A 27,302-nucleotide genomic window follows, 5' to 3' on the forward strand; every position below is an offset into this window, starting at 1 on the left:
TTGAGCCAGTTGTACAAAGGATATTCCAGCTATTTCCAAAGTGGAATTTAAAATGAAAATCAGATTTTTTTTTAAGATACGCCTGTGTTTCCGCCAATACTCACTTTCCTGTCTTCTGTATCACGGATTTAAAGAACTGTCTCATCTACCCCAACATACGCACCTAAGCTAGTTCTTAGAAATACCAAACATCTGGAAGTTGAGAAACACTGCCCAAGTCGTAGTGAAGAAAACCCAGCCATTAACTCACCATGGTTTGTCACAAGATGCACGGCAGCCAGCATTAGAAGCAACTGACAACACATTTAGAATTTAGCAGCTGCATCCCTAAGTTTGCTCTGCTGTACGATTACTGGTGGTGTCAGCATCAAACAAAGCCTCAAACCCATCAGCTTTTCTCTCTTATTTCAAAACTTAGGGGGAGCATAATCACAAGAGACGGCTGAAATGCTGGAGAAGTAGAAAAAGTTTCTACTCACTTAGTTTTTTCTGTATTGTGAACTACCTGCTTTGAAACTGATGGAGAAATGTAGAAGACAGGCGTACACTATAACTAAATGCTGGACAAGTCGAATGAATTATGTGTATGGGCAAGGAGCTATTAAAATGGTTTGAGGATAATCTCTTGTGGTAGGAATTGCTCCCACTGTACCAGAAGACACTGTCTGACTTGTAATTATCAGTGTCCCTGAATCTTTGGCTACCTTTGACTTTCAAATTGAAAGGAAGAGCTCAGCACCTTCTAAACACTTGGAGAAACCATTTGCAATTCAAATTATATTAGCTAGAACAAGTTACTTATAATCTGCATAGGGTTTCTAAAAAACCAAAAGAATTTCACAAAGTCATTTTTGCAAAACTTTTAACGATTCTTAAATAATCAGTTTTACACTTACCATTTCGTCGGCCAATATGCCGTTCAATTCGTGTTTATGCAGCAGTGCTAACCAGTTCAAACCGATCTTCTGATATGGCTTGAGTTCCAAACTGTGAAGAAATCAAGCTTGATGTGTTACCACCTTTTATTTGTCTCCCTGTGAAACACAACTTTACACTTACGTTAACCAGAGAACAGTAAGTTTGACATTGCCTACATTTTAAGGCACTCCAGATCTCCTTGCGTAGTGAAAAACACAAACTTTAATCAGTCACCTCAATACAAAAGAGCATCTCGGAACTTTCCAAGTAGTTTATCTGAATTTTCATATAGCTTAAACAAATGTTACAATAAATACTTTGCTTCTAAAATCAGTGATCCACAGCCAGTAAAAAGCAGTTACACAACTGCTAATTTTTACAATACACACAAAAAATTAAGTGGCATTTAGCAGCTGCATCATTAAGCTTGCTCTGTTGCACAGTTACTGGTGGTGTCGGCACCAAACAAAAACCAAACGCACACCACCCACAGAACGCACTCAACAGCAAGTCATCTAGTTCAGCACTTTTTGCCAAAGAAGAAACATCACCGATAAACTCCCTCCAAACAGTTCCCTCTTCCTCTCAGGTTTTATTTTGACACAGCTGAAAATCCTTTTGCTATTTACCACTAACAGCCTCCCAGTCCAATACAGGGTGCCACTCCGGCCATTCCCACTTCACCCCTGTGCTTCCTAACCCTTACGATAACGCCCTTCACCACGCTCCTAAGCTCTCTCCTTATTTCAAATGTCCACTTGGAGAAACTCACCAATGCACCTCCCTGAAATAAATCCTTCCTCTCAACACATCCCCAGTGCCCCTCCCCCTGGATACACAGCTCCAGATCCTTTTGTACGTCTGAGCTTCCTGACCGAGGTCTTCAGTCCAGCTGACAAACTTTACAAGTTTGCTGAGACTCATTTCCATTTGGCATCTTTGAAATATGGAGTCCTCCATTACAGAAGTAATTTTGCTTGGCCTTTTCTTTGAAATAAGTTGACAACTCATGATCCCATCATTCAAGGTAGCCAGATCTACATTCACCAAAAACTGGAGCAAGTAGAACGAGGTATTGAGCACTGTTGTATCTTTTTGGTTTTATGTTCTTACCCTCCTCACCAGCTTTCCTGACACACTTAAAAACAGCTGTTAGATTCCCTGGTGTCGCACACTATTATCTAGCTCACTGAGAGCTGCTAAGTGTCAAACACTTGGAATGCTGCTTTCGGAGACTCCAGTTTTGAAAACCACAATCTTCCAGTGTGCTTCATTATTTGACCCTCTTGTGAGCATAAGAAAGGGAAACATACCTCTGATTCAGAATGGAGGGCTGCTCTATGTTCCACTCACACTCTCCATCTTCGGTAATCCTGGTTACTTGTTCTGTCAGTTTATTTGAAATGTCTTCACATTCATTCATGAGCTTTAAAACCACATCCCTCTCCTTCAGCAGTGTCCTGCAGTCCCACAGTATGTCTTCTGACAAACCAGTAGTCTTAGTCATTTTTGTAAACTGCAATATAATAATTAAAAAATACTATGAACATTGGTAACAGCAGCAAAGGTGCTACAGTGAAAATCCACAGCTGCTGCAGGCAGCGAGTAATTCAAGTAGCAGAGAGCAACAGCATCCAAATCTCCTCTCAAAACAAAAATGGCACATGGCAATGCAAACTGGACTTAGGCAGACTGTAAAAACCAAAAAAATTAAGGGATAAGAAGTTTCCCAGAACTATGTCACGTTTTTTTGTGGTCACCAAGTACTGACAGGCCCAAAAGACCACCCAGAACTGGCTCATTCTTTTCAGTTCTTCACATTTCAGTGAAGCAGGATAATTCTTCCACCTGAACTCTTTTTTCTTGCAATGAACCCAGCCTCCTGTGAAAATCTATGAAACACAAACTTACACAAATCTACCAGGTCATTAGCACCTGCTGATGCATTTTCATGGGCAGGACCGTTACCCTGACAAGGGTTTAGCACAAGTCAGTTTCTCCATTTTTTTGCATTTGCGCTTTTCAAGTCAGTATTATCCTCATCTTACAGAGGGACAAACAAGATAAAACACACAAGTACATTTTCTAAATAGCATAGCAAACAAACTGGCAGAGGATAACTCAAGATATCAGAATCTCAATGTAAACACAAACTAACACAAGGCCTGTCCCTCACTCCGGAGAGCACCTGCTTTACAAAGACGAAGCACACCAGTGTTTGAATCAAAAGCGTGCAGCTGAGCCACGTGGACAGCCCACGTGCAGTATCGCCGTGGCTCCCTTTCCCACAATAGGGTATCCTCTCCTACCTTGGCTGAGAAAAGATCTTTAAGTGCTGCAACTGCTCCGCCACCACCTCCTCATCTCCTCAAAACACCTTCCCGCCTTGACCAAGGCTAACTTCCTCTGCTGCTTTGTACTCTGAGTCTACTACTAAGAGCAGAGGTTGCTTCACTCATGCTTGCTAGAAGATGCATCTCATCTAGCATAATTTTTTCTGAAATAATAGCTCCATGTCATAATCCTTCCTACATCAACCAGAAAAACACGCTTTCTCCCAGAGCTCTTGATCTCTTTGTTGTTGTGAGAACTGCTACTCACCAGCCTCCTTCTCACAACCCTGTGCCAGCCACAGAACTACCACGTGACACGGTGTCTTTAATTAAAACTTAAATGTTCCTCTTTTTTTCCTTTTAAACTATAAAGCATTATTAATTTTGACAGAGAAGCATTACTTTCTCAAGTCCACACTAGTTACTTTATATTTGCTTCCTCTAAACTTTGTATCTTCACTACAACATGGACATTCTCCATTTTAGAGCCAATAAGCCTCAAGTTGTGTCAAAATACGGCCTTTAGGTCCATTAGCTTCTCCTGAATTTGATGTAGGGCCACCTGCTGAAAGTGTAAAACCTCCTAGTAAACTTATTTCTGCAGTAACTGGGGTCGTATTGGTAATTATCCTGTTTTCATGCATATTTATGCATAAAAATATGTCACTGTAAAGAACAGCTATCTTCCTTTTTATTCACGGGTTTAAAGAATTGAAGAATACAAGATCCTTTGGATTTGCCATTCTTTTGTTAAAACAGAAGTGGTTTCCACACAGATTCTTCTGAATTTTAAATCAGGCATCTGTTAAAATTTAGCACAAGACTTCACAAGCATATATTCTCCTAGAATCCCTTACTTTTAAAAGCAGAGCTCTTATGATCCAGCTATTTCATGCTAAATAATTGATCAATATTGCCACATTGCAGAGTAAAAGCAAACTCTGTTAAGCTGAAGTGTACAAGCAGGCTAAACTTTGACTCCAAAAAAAAGAAAAAAAAAAAAAAAAAGAAAGAAAGGGAAAAAATTAAAAAAAAAAACCCCAAAACAAACAAACAAACAAAACCAGTGATGCCCTCTACTGACAGCCTGCCATTACAGTTTTGGGGGTTTGGGTTTGTTTGTGGTTTTGTTCTACTTTAAAAAAAACTCAGAAAGTTTACCAACACTCATAGGTTAAATCAGGCTAAGGCACACACGTCAACACTTGCAAAGATGTTTTCTAAATAGACACCTCTGTTTAGAAATAAAAAGACAGGTAAAGACCATGGTTTTTAATATAGGCAATTAAACATTTCAATGTTTGTTTTGATGCCTAAAGCTTTGGTTGGCATGAATATAAATCCTGTAAGCTATAGATTAAGGTGTGGAGAATGAAGCCATCTGTTACTAACGGGAGCTGTGTTGTTTCACATCAGCACGTTAACATTCATCTCCAAGTTACAACAAGACAAATTTTAGCCACTGGTTTACATGCGAAACACACGATGTTACCCTGTCCTGCAGAACACAAAGCAGATCCTCGGGTAGCCTTTGGTTTCCTAGAGGTTCCGACATCCTCTCAGGTTCCTTTTTTTCCAACAAAGCCCAAAAATGTGAGACCATCACAGACAAGTGAACCCATGAGCTTCCACAGCAGGCTTTGAAGGGAGGCTCACTGGAGTCGCAGGCTGCCGCAGTGCCCCACAGCGCAGAACCGCCATGCTCTGCTCAGGCTTGCGTTACACCGCTTGGAGGTGATTTAGGATTTCGCTTTTCTGCTTAAGGGTGAAAGTCAGCCCCAACCTTGATCAGCAAACCCAAGTTCCACTTCAAGCAGCCCCCATTTCTAACCTGATGCATTTGCCGCTTCCCTTCAGTTTGCTTTGGTGCAAGGGGCTTCTGGATTTCCTGGGAGTTTGCGTTGTGTAGCAGTTTGTACATGTGCAGCCAAACAAAATGAGAGAGGATAAAAGAGCCGAAGCTACCCACCCTTGAGTTTGTATCTCCTAGCTCGTACACTATTGCAGTATACAGAATATGATGGACAAGTCAGTCCATCTTTGACTGTTCTCAGTTCTCCCATTCCCCCAAAAGTGACAAGCTAAATACACACTATGTCAGAATCTCTATGTAGCATTTTGCATCAGTTTAACTTGCGTGTACTCCTTAAGAATTTGTAATTTTAAATAACAATCAACACCGTTTAATTCACACAAAGCCTTTAAATACGGAAAGAGATGGCTTATTTTGTGGCAGAATAATACCATAAATGAGGGAAATGAGGGGGATGTATCTCTAACAGCTGTCGGTTTACTAACACGTCTATCCCGAGGAGGTGCAGAGCATGAAGCCGGTACAGAGCAGGCCTGCACGGCGAAAGGAAAACATGGCTGAACACTGGCCCCTGCACAAAAACTACCTAACACGTGACATCAGACCAAGACACAGGGAGGTGAACTTTCCTCTTCACCCCAGCCTGCAGTCCGCTCTGAACCCTCGTCTTCTTCACCTTGCCCTCCGCAGCCAGCCACGCTCTGGGTGCTCCTCCCTCCCTCTCCTCCTAGCCCTCACAGCCCTGCTTTCTGCTGACCACCCTTCAGTTTGCCTACCCCTGCATCCCCATCTGCTCTCCTTGTGTTATAATCCTCAGTTCTCAGCAGGGGAGAGCTGCGTCTCAGGAACTTCTGCTCTGGCATCTCACAGTTGGGCATCACATCTCCTCTTCTGTCCCAGCTCCACGCCTGAGCTTGCTTCTACAGCACAGGCACCTGTGACCACCCTTCCAAATTTTCTGCCCTCAGAAAAGTTGTGCACACGGGGAGTACTCAGAAAGGCGCTCTCTCAGAGCACACATCCCAATCCATTTTGTTACCTACTGCTCTCCCTACGCACACAGTGTCTTCTGGAGAGAGGCAACAGGTCCTCACACTGGGAAGCATCACTTCTCCAAATGAGGAGACAGGCACCTAAAGCCTCAAGGACATAGCCAAGCACTCTTTATGCAAAAGTAAGTGTTTCAAAGGAGGCACTCCCAGCCAGCCATCTCCAACACCGACGACTGGATGAAACTACCCTCCTGGAAAATGTAGTTGATCTACAGTATGATCAGTTTGCGAGCAAGGATGTTTTCAGCTCTCTCCATTTCTTTGTTTGAGAACCATGGTTGTTAAATTTTTATTTCTACATATTTTAAGTGTTATTAGACCCAGTTAAACATCTGTCTTAAATGCCTGCTCCGAAAAATAAGTATTTTCAAGCGTTCTTAAGAACTTCACAGGCTTGAAATTTGTTTAAATCCACCTGAAGAAAAAAACTCTTAGTCCAATTTAAAAAGCTTGCGTAAAATAAAAAAAGCCATTTTAATTTACGTTTCCTGGAATAAGATGTCCAATTTCCAAGGAAGTAAGCTTTGGTCTTAATCTCAGGTTGAGAGCGTTCCATCTTCCTCAAGTCTAATAATGAACAGGCGGTAACAACTTCTAGTGCTTTACACTGTGTTACAAAAGATACCATTTCAGCAAAAAAAGAGACCTTAAAACTAATCCAATTTCTTTAATGCTGAAACTGAATCAGCTCTCTCCATTATTCTACCACTCTTATTAATGAATAGGAAAAACCTTGGGTCACTGAGCTACTGGATCTTTATAAACAAATAAACCCACATTGATACAAAACATCTGCTAAAAACTGCTGCAAACTACTACTCCGGGCAAGTATTCACAATACCACATAAACATCTGGCTGCTGACAGCAGCAATCTTTAAGAAAGACAAATTTTGAACACAAACAGGCCCATGCAGCTTTTCTTCTGTGGAATATTTTACACAGAGAAAATGAGAACAGCCCTGTAGCAAATATTTCCGCAAAGAATTAAGCTCAGGCAAAATCCAACAAGTTTAGAAAGGAAAAGCTGTATGACAGATGTTCTGTGAGAAGCCAAAGGCTTGGGGCAAAACGAATTTCTTTTGCAGCATACCTGCACTTTGTATTTTTTTCAGGCATCCTCCTCTTGTCGCCCCCCGCCTTGCAACACAACGTACAAAGACCATTTCATTTTGCTTAAAAATCTGTTTAGTATCTCTTACTGTTTTGTGGTAAAACATTTTGCACACCAAATAAGAAGTGTTAATTGTTTTACACATATTGAAGAAGTTCTATCCTGCTCTGAAAAAACACAAGCGGGTCTTGCATACATCAGCAGGGGAGGTTTCAGAACACCCACTGATGGAAAAACATACCAAAGTACTCTGTAAGAGGGCCTATGCGCAGTTATTGCTTTAAAAGCCAAAGCATTAATAAACGAAACCAAGAAAGTCTGCTGCAATGCCCTTCAGATTTCTTTCCAGGACACCGCTCTTACCAGGTCTGATGTCTCGCAGTTCATTGAAACTGCATGAAATGTGAAGGCAACAAACCAACCGCGGGAAACATTTGAAAGTAACATCCCAGTGACAGCAGATCATCTACTTACCAAGAAATATCATTTTCCCTTCTGTTGTGGATTGTGGTTTAGCCTTCTGGTGCTTTACCTTTCAGTAACAGAAGCACAGCAGCTCGCTCCACTGAAAAGATGGCTGCACTGTTCAGCTAGCAAAACCACGCTACAGACTAAGCTGCAGTAGATTAAAAGAACAAATACACACACACGCAAAAGACGACGACCGTTTCTTGTATGCAACTGAAAACATCCATGCTGGCACCTTCAGTCATGGAGCCACCCTGGAAGCTGCTGCTGCTGGTGCTGCTGTTCAAGTGTCTGCAGCAAAGGTTCTGCCACATTCTTGCCTCCTGCGTGAGTTTTCAGCTCCAAGAGCTCAGAACAGGTTAGCAAACACCCCCTTCCCAAGTGAAAGCTCTAATTTCTTCTTCTGCAGGGAAAGCAACCAACTTTCCAGGCTACAGAGTGAGTGACAGTAATGCCAGCCAATCAGCTTGAGCTTTCCAGGAATATCATCCCTCAATTCATTCACAGTCAGGTCATATGACACTATTTGAAACGCTATTGGCTTAGGAGGAACGTCGCATTTTAGCCTAAGCAGGTTAAGGCCACCCATCTAAGCCTCCCTAGGCTGAAGCCACCTTGACTCTAGGCAGGCAAGGGACAGGAAGAGAAGAATGCAGACCTACCAGAGCCTCCCAGCTGTTAAAGGGCCGGAGCGCTATTATCTTCTGAGCCTTCTTCTGAGAACACTGGGGAATCAAAGTCAGTTCGCCTGGGGAAGCGTCCTGCAGGAATCTGAGGATTTTCACTTTGTAGCCATCCTCCATCTCTTCGTCACCGCTGCTGTAGTCCTTGTCAAGAGAGCTACCACTCTCTTCGGAACCTAAATCATTCTCCAAGTCTTCTGTTTCTCTTTGAGTACTCCAAGTGCTCCTTTTCTCTTCGTCCTTTTTCTGAAAGCCGTTCTGCTCTTCCCCAGAAGATTTCTGCTTTGGCTTCTCTTCATTATCGTCTCTTCCATTCTGAAAGCCGTTCTGCTCTTCCCCAGAAGATTTCTGCTTCGGCTTCTCTTCACTCTCGTCACTTCCGATCTTGGCGGATGTTTTGGTCCTGTCAGAAGGTTCACTTTTGCCAGGAAATTCCATGCCTATGCATGCAACATAGAAGGCAACAAGTCAATGCACACTAGTTAAGGGCAAATTAAAACCCACTGTTCTTCCAAGACAAAACCTAGAGAGATGGAAAACACAATTCTAGTATTTAATACATAACAACTCAACAGCAGGTGTTACTAAGAGAAAAGAAAAGAGGAACAAACACCATGCAAGTCTCTTTGAAACAGATAAATAGTACCAACTGTCCGTGTAAGATGAGCAATGCTAATTTGTATACTGCTCAAATAGCAGAAGGTTTTAAGGAGTTATCTTAAAATACAGGTGATCAATGCTCTGTAACATGACTGAGCTGCAGAAGCTCAAGGTAAGAGCAGGTAGTTAAGAACTCTGATGTATTCCTGAGATGAGGTAACTGGTCCATTCCACTCAACTGCAGTCATTAATTCTGCTGACTTCACAAAACAAGCCTACTCTCATGACTTAAAAAATTTTTTTTTTCCATTTTAATGCATCTCAGTACAGCATTAAAGGTGGGACGACAAAAACATGCACTTGTTAAAGAAACTGAAAGAATGACGTATTTCTGACCAAAATAACCCTACTGTCTTAAAGCAAGATAGAGGTTACTTAACGAAATGTGAGCAAGTCATTTTCAGAAGTGACTTGTATGGGTTTTCCTTCCTTCTTTGGAAGAAAGCACTTACAACACTTTGTCTTCTGCCCAGACCCGGCTTGCTGCTGATTGACTCCAGCCCCAGTGTCTGCCTTCTCAGAAGCAGCGGCAGCAGCAAGAACCCGACCTCATGCACACTGATAGCTCTCTCCACTTGTAAAGAATTAAGAATACTATCCTATCCCAAGAATACTCAAATAGCTGATACAGCACAACATGACAGCTCTGTAACCCCCTGAAATGTAATCAACTCATTAAATAGTATTTAAGTTATAACTCGCAGATTTACCCAAAATCACAGTTCGTGCTCCCTAACACACTTAAGGCACTGGTATTTATAAATTGGTTGCATAAATTAAGGCCTATTTCTAGTATTTTTCTCTCCCACAATATATTTAATAAGGATAAAATAGACTATGGCACTTGTCATCCATGTAGTTATCGGCAATTACTGATTTACAAATTACTCCAGTCAAAAAACAAAACTTATTTTGAAACAACCAGGAGGGAAGCAGGTGTTAGCTTTGACACATTTCAAAACACATTTTAAGATAGACCTAGAGGTAATTACAACTCCTTATGTAAATCTGTATTAGCAAGGCAAAGATATTTATCTCTACTTACAGAGCAAGAGATAAAATAATCATGACACTTAAAAAACCCAGAAAAATAGAGTTTCCTTCTTTTATCCTCCCCATCATACTGATTTCAAGTATCGGTGCAAGTTTCTAGGCATAGTGCTGTCAGGACTGTCATTGCTGGACATCAGAAAAGATTTCTGTCACAAGTCTGCCTGTTTTATCTTGGGATAAAGCGGATTATGAATTTACCTTTACCCTCATCAACTTCTGCAAATACTCTCAAGGCCTCCAGTGCTTCATGAAACACCCAGTTATGTTCCTGAAGTACATCTCTCAGTTCCTAGCAAAAGATAAAAATTTTGTGGTAGGATAAGTACAATCTAAATTTCTGTGCATAAGAACATGAAGGCACTAATATTTAATTTTAACTGCACAAGGCAAAGAAAACCCCTGTAAATCAGATGATTCAAAATAAAGGAAACCAAAAGGAGAAAACCCTTCGGTTTGTCCTCACACACTCAGTTTAGGCGGAGCTGCACTCCACTTTTGGAAAGGGTAAGAGCACATATAAACAAGCTTTGCTTCCAACAACTTAAAGTGCAGTATTTTCATGTCCTGTCTAGTTGCTGAGTATCGGCAGGTACTACACTAATACAAAGCGCACAGTCTGTCTAGAGTCGTCCAGGGGAGAAGAGTGTGAGAGAGAGGGAGGGGTCATGTCCTCACGCATTTTTACAATAGGTCATCAAATTTGACTATGCCAGGCTTGTCACGGGACCACAAAAGGAGGATGAGAAGTTCCATATAGTTCCGATTACATCCAACTGCCCTCAGTTCCAGGCAAGCTACATTCCAAAAGCAGCAACAGTGAAGACCTTTCTACCCTGGGCTCTTTCCAAGAGCACTGCTGCTGTCAGGAGTAAAGGCTGTTCCATTTGGACTATCAACAGCCACAATTTTCTTTTCTTTTCTTAAGAAGTGAAAACCTGATGTGCCATCAAGAGACAAGAGCTCACCTCCTTATCCAATCCAGGGAACGTATTTTGCAGCTTCTGCACAAGTATCTCTTGCCTCTGCCATTGTCTTTGGGGTTCTGACTCATCCAGCTACATTAAAAAAAAAAGAAATCTATTAGATTCAATGTAAATTACAAGCATAGAAATAGAAAAAAGACAATTGAAAAATCAAGTCTAATCAGTATCGCTGATCCTTAAACAGCTACTCTAAATGATAAAACACTTAAGACAAATCCACGTTGCAGAAGTCATTCCACATATATAGCCAACGATCAGAATAAGACCGAAACTTTCACAAACACAGAAAATGTCTTCCGTCATGGAAGACTGGCATGCTTTCCTTCATAAGCATACACAGTGCAAAGTTACATAGCAAAATATAAATAATTTAGAACTATCTAGTTTGTATTTCTTTAAAAGAAAAGGTTACTAGTGATTCTGGATGATATTTAAGGCAGAAGATGGCAGAGTTCACAGTCAGTGGGTCAGGCTGGATTACCAAGCATGCGCTATTTAACCCACCAGAGTCTATAAACATGTCAAACGGTGTGTTTATACAAAGATTTCGGGGTACAGAACGCTGTGTCCCAGCACCATGGAGTCACATCAAAAGTTGGCACAAGTTTTCTTCAACAATAGCTTCACTGACAACTACTATCAGCCTGCAAAAAGGGAGGTTTCCTCGGAATGAGTGCCAAAACTTCTACGTGCCACAAGCTGCTGTTATGGATTTGCCACAAAGAATGACACCCGTTTCTTCACAGACCTTTGAATCAAAGTGGTTACATATCTACTTATCTCCAGCAGAGATGCCAATAGGTTTGATCACTATTGACTTTGCTGAATTATGCTGTTTGCTGGAAGAGCACAAACTAGATCACCCAGAAGCACTCCCAGTAACAGAGGACACCGTTCCTTCCCTCAGTGAGCCTGTGGTATCATTAAGAGCACAGCCACAGCACATACAACAGCTGGTAAAGTATGCTCTAGTCTTGGGAACCAGGGGAGAAGCAAGAGCGAGAAAAAATAAATCAACCCTGCAGGTGTTCTCAGTACGATTCTCTAGTACGAATTCCAAAAACCTGTGCTTCAGCTTTATTTATCCCAATCCTTCCCCTTTTAAGCGTAATGGAACTGTTAAGCACAGAAATCATACTGCCGCATGCAACCAGGTCCAGTGAAGCATTGTTTGCTAGGCTGTCTGGATAATAATTCAGCAAAGTCTCCTTTGTAACCTAACCCAGAGCTCTGGTGAGGAGGAACAAACCCAAACCCCAGCAAATCTTGCCTTCACAAAATTCACAGCTCTCCTCCAGGAAGTAGAGCAATATCCAAGTAATATTACTGCTTTTATGGAAAACTCTGCATGTTCTTCATTTTGTTCTGGCTGAGGACAGTATTTGGCTACACGTCAACACAAAGGCAGTTGCTATCCTCCATCCAGCCTCCGGTACTTACTGTAGAATTCCCTTTCTCTACCCTAAGTGGTTTCCAAGGATGTCTACTGGGATGCCTGGCAGCTGGCCTCATGACAGCACTGTAGGACTGCGTGTAAGATCTGCCAAATACCAACCTGAGTGCATCAGGATCATGACACAGTTCCTATTTATTAGCACAGGTCAAAGCAATCATTCCTTTAAATGTAATCCATTCATTCCTTTTAAAGATTTCCCTAAGTCCTAGTTTCAAATAAATACGTAAACAACATTACTCCTGCAACACTGAAGAACAGTAGCAACAGATGTTGCACTTCATCTATTTGAGGAAACACAAGCAACGACCTGATGAAGCACGGTGATCCATAGCCTGTAACTCCCACTGATGTTCACAAGGACTGAATGGTACCCAGCGCCTCACATACTGCTACCGGCCGTCAGCCACTTCCAGGAAAGCCATTACCAGGCCATTCAACTAACACTAAGGAACGAGGCAGGTAATTCCATTCAGAACTGCCAAGGAGAAGAAAGTAGCAAAACCACATTCAGATGGCAAGATTTGAATTCCCTTGGATTTTCGGATAAAACACACCACGTTCACGACCACTGTCAGGTCATACCACTGCCAGTGACCGAGTCAGGCAATTCCACTTATATTAAAATGCACAGAGAGGAAAGAAAAACAGTACTTACGTAATCCACTTTGGGCTTTTTTGAGACGCGCTCCTTTGTGGTTTTGCAATCTGTGGCAGAATCTTTTTGTTTCCTTTTGCAAGAAGCAGCTTTAAAATGAATTGAGGCAGAAAAGAAGCATTACTTTTATTAAGTTCAACCCAAAACAGCAGCATCCCTCAAACCAACACTATAGTAGCTACTTACTAACTGCACAAGAATGTTTACCAGTCTGCATAACAGTTTCCTATTATTGTCCACAGATACACTGGAACTTCAAGCAAAGAAGCCGCTTGAAAGTACATGTTTATTTACCTCTAAGTTTTACTTCAGGAGTTCGGCAATTAATCAAGCAATTACCTCTCATATATAACAACTGAAATGTCTTTTTTTAAAAAAGAAACCAAACCCAACAATTGCCAAGTCCTTTACACACAAGTTGCATAAAGGTGTATGTGTCTGTTTTTATTCAAGCTGACTGCATTTGGAAAGGTGGTATTCGATCAAAGCTGAACCTCAGTTGTGAGTTGGAATATGTACATCCCCGACAATCTGGAAATGCTGGTGACTCGTTTCTGGCTCAGGTGTAGATCAGAGAGGTTACCACCAAAGAGTTTTCAACATTAAATCCAAATGTCTGAAACAAAACTATGCATATTGAGTCAGTGATAACTAAATATCAGGGATAATCGTATGACTTGTGAATAGCTCATATGAGCCAGAGCTTTCTGAATGTCTTGCACACTTGCTTTCCAATCCAAAAGGCCGCTGGGATGATCAAAATAGTTCCGGCTGTGGAAAACTCGGTAGCCACATCTTTGCACAAAGTTTGTGCGGAAATACTTCGAAATACGTTTTCTACTAGACTTCTTCACTCTCTGACAACAGACATGTCACATATAAATATTTTTTAAAAAAATCATTAAAACATCTCAAAGGCAGGAAAGTAAAGCATCAGCAATTCTTCCTGACATGAAGGTCAGCCAACAGGTACCAGAAAACTCTGACAAGATTTTTTTCAAAGTCTACGCATTTCTACATATAGATACAAATATATACAAGAGGCACAGTTCAAAGCATCGAATGTGCCCATGGAGGGGAGACAGCTCGCCTTCACCATTCAGACCTTGACCTTTCTGCCCAAGAACCTTGTTCAAACAATATTGAACTCCAGGGCTCCAGGGTTTCAAAACTGAGAGAGGCATCTGTAATTCTTTCCACTGTTACTTGCTACTACCACTACAAAAACCTCCTCTTACTGTGCCTTCCCCAGCCATTACCAAAGAAACAGTCATTTCTGCCTGTTCAAAAAGCAGGGCACTTCAGACACACTTACATGAGGCTTCAGCTCGGAAGCACCCTCACTGATTTCATGGTTTTCGAGATGTTCAGAAAAAAAAACCTCAGAAACAACTCACAAGCAGCAGCTATTACTATAACTTCACATCTTTCTTTCACAGACATATTTTCAATGTCTCACATCTGATTTTCATACCTGTAACTCATCTGCAATGCTTCTTGTTTTAGCTGTAGACAACTACTCAATTCAAGCTATAAACACAAGTCTTTGTCATTTCTAAAATACTGAAAATTTTGAGGAGGACTCAGCCACACTTTTTTTTAGCAAAGCCATGCTTCACAAAACTGTATCTTCTCCCTCACCGCTGACACACTCAACGCTTCACAAGTAAAGCGTATCATAAACTGACATAGATAAGCAGATGTTCAGTAATGTCTCAGTTTTTAAAACGTGTCCAACATGAGGTGATTTATACCATCACTTTCAGGCATGCTTACTCCTAACTAAATATTTTAGACAACAGCTGTGATTAGTGAAAATTTTGCTGCCAAGATTTTTCTGTGGGCTCACACCGAAAGGATGTGAAACAGCATTCTTAGATCAACACAAAAACAGCCAAAAGGCACAGCCTGCATACCAGAAATCAAAGTGTTTTAGTTCAAGTGCTGTGAACGGCAACAAAGTTTAAGGATATAAATCAGCTTAATTTGGTTTAGTATTAATCAAAACCCTCAAAAAGTAATCACAGTCTTCCAGTGAGGAGTTTTATAGGAGCAGCAGCACTCAGAAGTACTGTCCCTCAAAAATAGGCCAGGTTTAGTTTTCTACTGCCAGCATCCAAGAATTCCCATCTATAGAATCTGATCATGAACACAGGGATAACTTCAAAATGTTCGTCTAGTTGGGTAAAAAAACCAACAACAACAAACCAAACCTAAACAAAACAGAAAAGTAACCCTTCATGAAAAGTAGCCCAATGTTATAAAGCTTTCTGGTAATTGTTAAAAATCTTTGAATCAGAAGATGAAAATGCGATAAATGAAACAGGAGGAATCGATTTAGCAAATAATCTTCTACATTACAAAGGGAACAAAACGGTTCTCCCTCAGCCTCCCAGACACGCTTCCTGCTTCCAAATCCATAGGATACTGCACAAAGAGACAGATGAACCACTTAGAACAACTAAAATAATCAAGAGCAATCATAAATAGCTTTTTTCAAACTAGGAAGATTTCTCAGGAAAACCATGCACAACTGAACTGCAAACAGATGGAGACTGCTGAAACCGAGCTTTTTGTGAGGACGTTAATATTCATACCAACCTTCCACTCTTCCCACACCAACCCCAACAAATCAGTCAAAAAGATGAATCTAAGACAAGAGATTTAAACCTGGTCTTAGGCGATGTTAAGAAACAAACCCAAAGCCCAAGAATGACGACCCTTTTACATGCTTACTACTTTCTACACACTCACACATTGTATGTTGGGGTTTTTTGGTTGTTTTTGGTTGGTTGTTTCTTTTGATAACAGCATGAGACCTCATAAATTGTGATGCGGAACAAAAAAAAAAACCTAAATAAGCTCTAAGGGCTCAAATGCGTGGCTTGGGACATGTTTGGGGATTTGTATAATGTTTAGACTAACAGTTCCTATTCAGAATTGTAAGCAAGACTTGAAGTCAACCTGAAGAGAAAATTGTGATAGGCCTTGACACAAACAATAGTTGAGTGGCTACACACTCCTGTATATTTTTTCCATACCACCAGACTTCTCACCTACTTAGAATTACTATTGCTAACCCATTACTATTTGCCTCAACTTCTGGGCAAAGACGGAACCAGCAAGAACAGAAGTCACTTAAGGACCCACATGTAAAGCAATCCTGAGCTTCACAGAACAAATTCTTTTTTTCTGTTCGGTTTTTTTTTTTAATTTATGTTCTGCATCCTTTTTTCATCTTTCCCCTTGCAAAACTTGTCATTTCAGTTTGGTGGTATTACAATGAAGAAATAACAGTGTAACTTTGAGCATATGCTTCATCACTTTTTAAATACCTCCTGACCAAGTTTACTTCACTGAACTAGCTACAGTTTCTCAAGTGTGAGGTTTGGTTTTTTGGTTGTGGGCTTTGTTTCTTTTTTTTTTCCTTTCTTTTTTCTTAAAAATACCTTTCTCCTTGGATTCCAAATGAGGAGCTACTGCTCTATCCACTGCACGTGCTGATTTGAACAACTGCAAAAAGAAAAAAAAAAAGTCAACTGCAAGGCAGTGAAATATAATTCAGTTGAACAGAGCATGACAATGATAGATCAGCGTGACTGAAATGCACTTTAAAAAACACTTGCAAAATACATGTGTTATAAAATCCAAAATGAAAATTAATAGGTACTGAATTAGCTAGACTGATCACATGAGCTGTATTTGGAAACATTTTAAGAAACATACTCTAAAAACATTTTTAATACAATCTCATTCATGATCGCTTGTCTTCCTACTTCACAAACACACCGTGCAAGTGTACTTAAAAGCTTTTTTCCAAAAACTTTTCAATGTTACTATCACAAAACCAGATCATCCAACAACCTAATTTCTTAAGTCATAAAATATCTCAAGTCATAAAATGACGTCTACTCTTACGTCATATCAGTCAATTTCCTGAAGGCACATGCATGAAACGTACAACAGGCCTGCAGGCTTATCTAGACTTCCTTGTGGTCCTGGACTCTTTCCCTATCCACATGTAATCACAAACCAGACCATTTGTACCAATGATTTGGATGTTGACTTTTAGAATGCTCTTTGCAAGTGAGATAACTGCAAGAGAAGCAAATGGCTTAAAGGTTACAAATATGAAAAAACATAAAAAATTAAGTTATGACGAATCCTGATTCCCAAGTATCTGTCCACGTTTGTGAATGGTATCTTACAATTTTGCTACAAACACACAATTTTCTTTTCAAACAGCTCATGATTTTTCCTTAATAGCCTTCATCAGTTGCGCAGGGGTTGTCAGGACCCTTCATGAATGAATAATACATTTGTCTAATATTCCTCCATCTCCCCTCAAAAACGTTGTGGATATGTAGCTTTGGACAACAATTTGCACAGTGTCTATCTACTACAAAGTTCTGCTGATATAGAAGCTATCTTACACTCTCCTGAGAATAAATACCATCAGCACTACCTACCACTGACTAGTTAAAAACACCCCTAAAGCCACAGAATAGCAGCCAGACACAAGATGTGTCATTCCTAGCTCATTTCTAAGCTACGATGAACTGTTATCACTCTTTGGTTTAAATACATTCTACATAGCCAAAAATTGAAACTTTATACATTCTGGACATCTACAATGTTAATCTTACTACAACATCCAGGAGAAAAGTTCCAAACCTCCTATTTGCAACTCCTTCTTTCTTCCTAAAACAGAAAGCCTAAACATAAAGTTTGATCCACTGGGGAAAAAAAAAACACCCAGCAAGGAGCAACAGTAAAATTCCTGTATTTCTTTAATGACATTTCAGCAACCAGGAAACTTAACCAGATTAATTTAAACACATGGGCTTTGAAAACTAAAGCTAGTGGAAACCTAGATACATGTCAGCACTGACGAGTAACCTTGATAAAAATTTATTTTACTGTACTGAAGATACTTTCCTGCACTCAGTTACCATAATGTTACTGTACATTCTGCTGTACACTGGACAATGGCCAAGACTATCTCGGGTTCACATGACAACATAATCAGAATGAATTACAATAAGTTCCAACCTACTCTCTTTTTGCCTCAGTAGTGCTACATGCTGTGAGTATGGCTCCTATGACTGCAGTGTTGGAATGGAAGGAAACAGGCTTTTCAGGAAGGAAGGCAGGAGAAATGGCTGCAGTTCCCCTAAAACGCATTACTTTGATGTACCCTCTGGCTCATAAGAATTAAGGCTGTTCCCACTAATAGAGGCATACGAACACTGCCTACAAAACAGTCATAAAAATAATTCAAAAGAACAGAGCATTATTACCTCTGCTATTTCTTTTTCATTCTTCTTGGGGAAAAGATTCTTCAGTGCTTGCAGCTTTGCATTGCTGACATCTTCCTCTGCATCCCTCTTCACAGCTCCCACCCGATCCCCACCATTTACATGGGCCAGCTGGGGGCGTTCATCATCAGACTCTTCAGAGCTAGGATGTTTATGAGAAGAGAAAAATAATTAAAAGGCCTTATACTTATGAATGTTTCACTCTGCCAGAACATTTCTGTAAATCAAAACTAACAGGATCACACAAAACACGTTTAGCTGCATTCAGTAACACTAAATCAGCTCGTACCCAAAGGGATACCTCTTATTCAGGACCAAATAAAGCATATATGATTAAGTACAGTCTTCTGTTTGCACTAAATACATTTCAACTTAGCAGAGGAAAGAAGAAAGGAGGAACAGACAAGGGGAATATCATGACTTAGCCTCGTACTGTGCTATAAAAAGGTTACTTGCCAGTTTGGCAACAACCATCTTAATACATTTCATCACTTCAGCTGCCTGAATTACATCAGACTGTCTCAAGTTTGTCTTAGACAGTCTTGCTAGTATTTGTTTGCCCAACAGATAAACAGATGCCTAGAAATTCTTGGTAAAAACTTTCCAGGTGCAGTAACAGCTCTCTGCCCTAGTTCTCAGCTCACTAAGAAAGAGAGCTCAAAGATCCTTATGCAGCATCTTCAACATCTAAAGATGGGAAGAATCTTCCTGACAAAAAGCAAAGTCCTGAATTTACTGGAAGATTTATTATTGGAGCTAACATGCAGGAAAAGCAACGCTATATATTTTTCACGATATTGAGTTGCACAGACAAGACTGAACGTAAGCACAGGTCACCCATCCTACTGCCCTCCACAGACACAAAAAAAACCCCCCTCCTTTCCTGAATGAAAATTATTTGAATTGCATGGAGTTTCCCATTCCACAGCGACTTAACCATCAGACATGCTTACCTGCAGGAGTCTCTACACAGATACAGGTAAAAGACTAAAAATAAACCTGTTTTTCGTCACTGTATCTTTCTTTAGCAGTTAGAACAGGCAGACTGAAATACAATTCTGAAAAAAAGTAGTTACACACCACTTACATAGAAGATACACACTATTTTCAGAGTACTGTTCATGCAATAATCCTTTTCTCCCTATCTTGTTCAAAAGGCACCCACAGCCACATGCACTCTCTGGTTGTGCCTCTTAGAGGAAAAAAAAATCCTCAAAAAAGAAAAAAAAGGAACAACAAAGAGTACAAGAGGATGTCACTCATGTTCATCAGTCCCACTTGGAGCCGCTTTGCTCTCCCTCTCTCACTCCCGGTAATCGGAACACAGTACAGAGACAGCAAGATGTGGCTGTTCCAGTTGGATCTGCACGGCTTATTAGCACCGGCTCCACACGGTACAAAACCACTGGTACTGCTTGCAAGTTGGGTTGACCCCAGCAGCAGTGTAACTACGTTTACACAGCACTGCACACAAGCCAATCCGGTACATGCAACCAGCTTGCTACTACTGATTTTTCAGATTTTTTTTTTCCTTACCAAGTATCTGCCTTAAGTTGAAACTTCAGGGAAGGTGCATTAAAAAACAAACAAACAAACAAAAAACCAAGAATTTCAGATAACAGCAGCAGGGAGAAGCATTATTTCATTTCTGCTGACAAGCTCCAGTAACTCCATGCTCTGTGTAAGGACTGAAAATCTGACAGAAGACTACGCCTGTTAAGGTTGCTATTCCCATAAAAGTTTTATGCAGTTTAGCCAGATTATCAGGAAAGCAGGTTAAACCATCCCGTTTTGCCTAACACAAGAACATTTAAGGGGCATAAACAATTACCACATTTTGCTCACGCAGACATGTAACTAGTAGGTAATAAATAGCAGGGGTTTCTTTAAACCATTCCAGCTGGTGGGGTGGATGCCCCATCCCTGGAGACACTCAAAATCAGGTTGGACGGGGCTCTGTGCAACCGGATCTAGCGGGAGATGTCCCCTGCCCCGCCTTGCAGGGGGGTTGGACTAGATGACCTTTAAAGGTCCCTTCCAACCCAAACCCTTCTATGATTCTATGAATTGGTTGCGCAAGATGTCTCCCTACATCTTGTCTCTCCTGCGCTCTCAGTGCTGCCTTTTTAGCACCCACACAAGTGACTCTTGCACACTATTCTCTTCTCTCCCAGCTTACTCAAAAATGGAAATCTCCAAGTCACTAAAAAAAAGTTTTCACTACGCACAGCAAACACAGCATGCAACTAATACTTTACTTCAGCTTGGGAACTCTTATACTACGCACTGAAGCTCTACTTGCTTTCCTGTCCAGTACGGTTTCATAAAAAAAGGAAACAAGCTAAAATCAACTCTGATTGATTTTAAAACTAATACAGCAAACATATTCTGGTTAAGCTTTCAGAGGGGCAAATGCACAAACGTAAAATGAACAACACACATATCATTCAGGATCACAGAACTCCTCCCTCCTACGTGTCTTCTCTGAGAAAACGGCTTAAGAGCTGGATTCTTCCTACCTGGAAACCCAGTAAAGTTTAGTTAGGGGCAGGTAAATCACAAACCACTCAACCAGAACCTAGTGTTTGATTTTCAATTCAGGATCTCAATTTAGAACATCACATCAGGTTGCACAAACATTATAGAAAACTGGCTTGAAGCATACATTACAACTACTGCTCTCCTTGGAGAATTGATCTTCCTCCCAGGACTGATGTTTCTTGGTGGTTCATCTTCACTGTCTGAAGACACATCTAGGAATCGTACACGTTTTTGATACTTGGAAGAAGATTCTTTCTTTGCCCTCTCAGCTTCAGGAGCTTCTGGGATGTTGGAGCACCCTGTGGAAGCCATTTCAATAGGAGAAAAGATAGGAGACAATGACTTAGGCCTTCAAGTCTTTATCCGTACTTAAGAGCATCAGATAGCTATGATTCCTTCCTTACACACAGCAACCATTTAAACAGAACTCACATCCTTACGCATGGAAAACTCCTGTAGTCCTTAAAGTGGTAACTTAGGTGGCAAAATATCCTCAGCCCTCTCACATCGAACAAATAATTTTTAAATCACAAAGTATACTACTTTCAATGACACTTGCCAAATGGGCCCACTACATAACAGAAGAAGAGCACTCAAGGCGTTTTGTGAAAGTTATGAGCCAGGTACGTAGCCTGAGCTAGCGCAGCAGTCTCACACATTCAACACTTCAATCCTTTCTAGCACTTTACGATTTTTATAGCCAGTGCTGCAAAGAAAGAATAGTTGGTAAGACCAGTAATTTTAAGACCAGACCAATTATGGACCCCGGAGGCACGTGACTCAAGAGAGGAAGAACAACGCATGGAGCAGAGAACATGACAGCTGCAGAGAGCATTTTCTGTATGAAAGTAATCTTGCAGAAAATAAATGTAAAATAACTCACTGTGGCAGGATTTGATGGCAACAAAGATACATTCTGAAAGTACAAGGAATTTGCTGACATGGGAAACTACCAGGTGATACTGGCTGTGAAGGGGAAAGGTACTGAAGAAACTAAAAAAATATGGTACCAAGTGCTACACAGCGCACTACTGAACAGGAAGAAACAAACTGGAAAATGGAGCTTAACCCTGGTTGAAGGGATGGGAGTGAGCCTAACGCTCACTTCTCTGCTCCAGAACCAGGGGCACAGAAACAACGGCTGCCTCGCGCTCGCCTCCTGGCCTGATCAGGACAAAGGTCTGCCAGCAGCAAACACACACAACGGGACCCCTCCAGTCGCTGGCCTTGGACACCCAGCCCACCCAGGATGGAGCCTGTCTCCTCACTTGCTGGCACCAGAGCACAGAGGCCCGCAGGGCCCACACCCCACTCCCGTTGTGGGCGCAGATCCCCTTGACACAGGCTGGCAGACACACACGCCGTGGATCTCCCCACCCTCTACCCGGTGCCTGGCACGGAGCCCTCGCATCTTAGGCTGCCCCACGCACAAGTGGGCGACTCGGTACGCCCACACCCTCCGCAGGGGCAGCCACCACAGACACGCAGGCCTCTGCGGCCCACGCTGGCTGTCGCTCGATTTTCCACTCCCTGAGGTCCCTCCAGCTGCTGGCAGCCTGGACACATGGGCCCGTGCGACCCCTGGTCCTCACTCCAGCTGCTGGCACTTAGACCCCCGTGCAGACAGAACTGATGTCCCCTCAGCCAGCAAAGTATCTAGAAGAGGATTTGAACGAGAAGGCAGGACTGACTACGGTGATCACAAACAGGGCACGGCCAGACAAGTATACTGACCTGTCTACGTGTAACCGAGCCCTCTTACGCCCTTATCCCTCTACTTTCCCCACACTTGATCCACTTCAGATCACTCTGATCCTTCCCCACCTTCACTTTCTTCCTTTAAACATCCCATAGCAAGTTTTGTACGAACCTAAAAAGCTCTTACTTGCATCTCATTATAAGTCTCATGCCCCCAAAGGCAGCAACACCCTTCAGTCTCAACGGTGCTCCTAACAGCCTTGCTGCTGACTCACGGCGACCGGCATCACCCCCAGCTCATGCCAGCCCTCCTGGACAGCCCCGGGAGAAGCCAGGGCAGGGGCCATTCCTCTGGTTGGGTTATTCAGGGCTCCCCCACCCGCCACTCAGCCTCTGCGTGAAGACAAGCCTTTTGCCCCATGACATGACGCAACAAAGACCACCTATGTGGCTCGTCTTGAAGAAGCAGGAACTCCCCACTATTGACAGCATCTGATTTACATTGTGAGAAGACAGGTGGGAACACAAAGCAAGAAAGAACAGGTAGAAGCGACCTCAAAATTAGAGAAATAATGGCTGTGGTTTCTTAAGAGCCTCAGTGAAGGATGACAGACAGTAACATACTCCAAACTGGTGTGGCAGATGGGTGAAAAAAAACCCTCCACACTCATTTCCTCCATCAAAGAGCTCTGAACCATGAATAAGGAAACAGACCAAAACAACGGCACGGGGAAGGTGCGGGAGAGTCAGCTACAAAACTCCCAGGAGAGCTGAGTTTTACTGATACAACTGTCAGTGTCACTCCTCGTACAAAAGGATTTTAAATCCTCATCATGCAAATAGGGCACCGTGGGCATCCTCTCCCCTCTAGCGCGTAAATCCTTCCTTAGAACTCACGTGCCTATTATCCAGACACCGGTGGTGCTTTCTCAGCTGCTAATTCTGGAAGTGTAATTTCGGTTGGAAATAAAGGCAGTTTCTTCTGCCTCTGTTCACCAACACAGAAACTTGCCGAGTCAAGTTACTACAGAGGGTTACATAACAAAGATGTGCAAATAAGTGAAAAAACTCACCAAACTGCTCCATCTTCTGTACACATTCAATAGATAATGATATTTTTTAAAAAATAAATCATAAAGACAAATCAAGCCACAAAACAAACAGCACCATCCATTACTTCACATCTATGTTCACCGCCCAAGAAGGGCACCTGCATTCAGCAACCCGTACACTGCACAACGCCGTGACTTATCACAAACAGGAAGGTGACACCTGAGGAAGCGCACTTTGGAACAGAGCACCAGGTTTTTTTCATGCAACCCATTACAAAGCACACACATGCAGAAGCCACACCTAACAGCTGCTTGCTTCTTGTGTTAAGTTCTGCCTGCCACCAAAACACCCTCTCTGCTAGCGGACAGGGTACTTAACACCAGAGTGGCAACTCTCAAGCCAAGATTCAGAGGGTTTTTTTAATATTTTTTTAAGCAGAAAGCACTGAGTGATATTTACTAATGCAAACATGAGAGCATTCCAGTCAACTGAAAACAGTCAACCTGCACAACACCAAAACTCATGGAATGGTAAACATCAATCTACTGTAATACTAATTTGGCTCATCTTTAAAGAAGGAACTCCTCCTCATCTAGAAAAGGATCTCTGTTAGCACACAGACAAGGTACTAGGATAAACGGCCTTCCACCAAGGGAAAGCTGTATGCAAAACCAAGGTACTTCAACACCAACAGCTGATACTGTTGCTCCATTACTGAGTAAATGCTCAAAGTCTCCCTGGTCTCTCCACCAACACTTGTATCTTGACACCAGTATCACAATTCGTATGGAGCATCCGAAACATATAAAATAATGAGCCAGAAATAATTTTTGATCTTCCATTCTTATTCCTTCAGGAACAGTTTTCTGTTGGGTGAATGGGATTATGCAGTTGGCAGCCAGTGAGAACTGGTGAATCCAAACAGGAGCAGCACATCTCCAGTGTATGAGCCAAACAAACCAATACATTACTACACAGGCAAGTTTTTCACATCTCCATGAAAACCACAAGCCACTGCCAGAAAAGGGGACAAACAGTGCTGCAAAACTATTACCACAGTCAGCTCGCGAGCACCAGTAGCAGGCTTCTCAGCCCTTTACAAAACTGGGCCCAACCCCTTTCCAGTTTTATCTGTGATATTCCACAGAGGTGGAAGCTGCCTGTGATATTCCTAGGCATTGGCCTAGGACTCTGGTGAAAAGGTGAAGTCTGTGTAGCGCTGCATTTATCAGACAACAAATGTTGGGTTTTTTTCCTGTATTAGTGTATAGTATCAGTTAAAATAGTATATCAATAGGAAAGCTTAACACACTTTAAATGTTCAAGCTGTAGCTTGTTTACTTAAAAAAAAAGAAGTAAAAATTACTGAGAAAATAAGAATTTCATCTTTGGTTATCAGGAGTTTTCCGACTTGACCATAAACACACATGTTCAATCAGAGCGAGCACCATGACAAATAAGGATGCTTTTGTGGAAATTGCTGTGAAATATTGAAAAGCAAACAAACAAAGCAACCCCCCCAAACCCAACCCAAAAGACAGCAGCTACTTGTTCGACAGCTGAAGTACTGACGCTGCTGTTACCCGAGAGGCAAAGACCTGACTCACCAGTTGCCTCTGTCACACGCGGGGCTGGCGGGGCTGGCTTGTTGCTGTCACCCGCAGCTCCGTCCCCGTCGCCGGCAGCAGCACTGTCCGCTGCTTCAGGGTTTGCTGCCGGCACCTGGGCTGCCGAAGGGGACCCGGCTTCCGACCCTGTGATTTTTCTCTTCTTCTCGAACCGAAAACGGTCCAGGTTGTACTGACTCATGTTCCTCGCCTGTCGCGCCCGGCTGCAGGTTGCTGTGGGAAAGGGCAGGAAGAGGAAAGGGGCGGCCGAGGGGGTCAGGCACAGCGCAGAAACACGCCCCCGAAGTGACCGGCGGCTGGGGGAGCGGCCGGATGGCACCACTGAGCGGGCGTTCCCGACCGCGCATCCCCGTTCCCATGGCAACGCGACGCGGGGTTCTCTGTCAATCAGCGCGGAGGAACCTGCCCGCCCCGCCCCCCGCCTCCCTCCCGCTCCCGCGGTCCCTCCTCCCCGCCACGGCGGCCGGCACCCCCCGCAGCCCGGCGACGAGCCCCGCACGCACCTGCCGCCCACCGGGGCCGACACCGGCGGGGCGCGGGGGGTGGCGGGCGGCCAGGGGAGGGAGCGGCAGCGACGCCGGCCGGGCCCCGAGGCACCTGGCCGTGGCCGCCGCCGCCACCGCCACGGGGAGGGCGACAGGGGCGGCCCGGGCGGAGGACACTCGCCGGGAGTACAGCACGCCGATAGCCGCTGCAACCGTCCGCTCCCTTCCAAACCGTCGCGCGGAGGCACTGGCGCCTGCTTATGATGTCATCACCGCCCCACGAATCACCTTGCCCGGATGGGGCACGAGGGCGCTTGCGCCTTCCCGCCTTTTCGCTCGAGAACGCTGCGGGCTGCTTCCTTCTGTCCCTCTCCGCGCGCGCAGCGGCGGTTGGTCTCCGCGTGTGGCATTGTAGGAGTGCGGTCGCGGCGGCGGCTTGAGGGGGTTCCCGTGTGGTGGCCGCGGGTCCTGAGTGTCCCCTCGGGTTTCCGGGTCCATGGAGGTTCCGCTCCCGCCTGTGCGGCTGTCGCGGGCTTTGGGCAGGCGGGGCGGCGGCGGGGCTAGCCGTTCCTCCGGGGGCTTGGCTTTCGCCGCGCCTCACGTAGCTCCGGTACCGCCACGACAAAGGTGATTCGCAGCTTCCTGCTGCGGCACCAGTGCGGTTTTCATACCGTACGGTTGGCAGCAACATACCACGTCTCCTACCGCCCTCCCCAAGGTGAAAAGTTGGGCGGCGGGTGGCTGTGTAAAGACCGTCATAAACGCTCTGGAGCTGTATAAGATGGGATTTAGGGCAATTTTCAGCCGAGGCTCCTCAGCGTGCTTCCGGGATTGTGTCCCTTTGGCAGGATAGATGGAAAAAAAACCTCCCTTGGAAGGCTTGGGTCAGGGCCTGCTTGCCCGACTGGATTTGGCACACAGGTAGCGTGGTCTGCACAGGCAAAGGCCGGGGGTCTTAGCTGGCTTTACATCGAGAGTGTTGTGTCCTTGGGTACCGTGGGCATCAGGTACCGAAACTATCTTTTCATGCCTGTCCTTCACATAGTAGCCACCTGTGAGATAAGCGCTTTGAGGCCTGGTGGGAATCGATACACATTGTACTGGGGAGCCAGGTGCAGCAGCTGTTGAAAACATTCTAGATGGGTTGCGCTAGCTAACGGAAGAAAAAACCACTTCCCCATCCGTCGCGGCAGCTCTGTAGCACTGGGCTTGCTCCTTCACTGTCGCCGTTACTTGCCATTTGAATTGCAGTAGCCCAGACGCCTGAGAGAGCGTTGTGGCTGTGCTGTGCAAGGTTGCTTGCTGCTGTCAGCATTACTTGCTACTAAGCTGCGTGAAGGCACGGCTGACTGTTGTCTGAAAAACTTGCTACAGCCTGAAAGCTGGATGTGAT

The 27,302-nt window shown here is 43.3% G+C and overlaps 1 protein-coding gene across 3 annotated transcripts in view; it reads right to left on the bottom strand.

The window, feature by feature from the left end:
* LOC147600873 (SWI/SNF-related matrix-associated actin-dependent regulator of chromatin subfamily A containing DEAD/H box 1-like) overlaps positions 1–26,121 on the bottom strand; it is a 36,646-nt gene extending 10,525 nt beyond the window's left edge. Inside the window, exons 1-11 of one of the 3 annotated variants that reach the window (XM_086746278.1) lie at positions 25,928–26,121; positions 25,404–25,637; positions 21,170–21,344; positions 18,487–18,646; positions 16,636–16,699; positions 13,187–13,275; positions 11,058–11,147; positions 10,297–10,381; positions 8,359–8,819; positions 2,232–2,434; positions 897–987 (exon numbers count right to left, since the gene is read on the bottom strand). In XM_086746278.1, coding sequence (XP_086602404.1) covers positions 897–987; positions 2,232–2,434; positions 8,359–8,819; positions 10,297–10,381; positions 11,058–11,147; positions 13,187–13,275; positions 16,636–16,699; positions 18,487–18,646; positions 21,170–21,344; positions 25,404–25,605 — 1,620 coding nt within the window. In that variant the 5' untranslated portion in view covers positions 25,606–25,637; positions 25,928–26,121. Of the gene's footprint in view, positions 1–896; positions 988–2,231; positions 2,435–7,702; positions 8,044–8,358; positions 8,820–10,290; positions 10,382–11,057; positions 11,148–13,186; positions 13,276–16,635; positions 16,700–18,486; positions 18,647–21,169; positions 21,345–25,403; positions 25,638–25,927 lie in introns of those variants that run through there. The other 2 variants (XM_086746277.1, XM_086746279.1) reach the window with 2 other exon arrangements.
* Positions 26,122–27,302: the final 1,181 nt, after the last annotated feature.

Source organism: Chlamydotis macqueenii, chromosome 4 (genome assembly GCF_036417535.1).
Source record: "Chlamydotis macqueenii isolate bChlMac1 chromosome 4, bChlMac1.mat, whole genome shotgun sequence".
In the NCBI taxonomy this organism is placed as follows: domain Eukaryota; kingdom Metazoa; phylum Chordata; class Aves; order Otidiformes; family Otididae; genus Chlamydotis; species Chlamydotis macqueenii.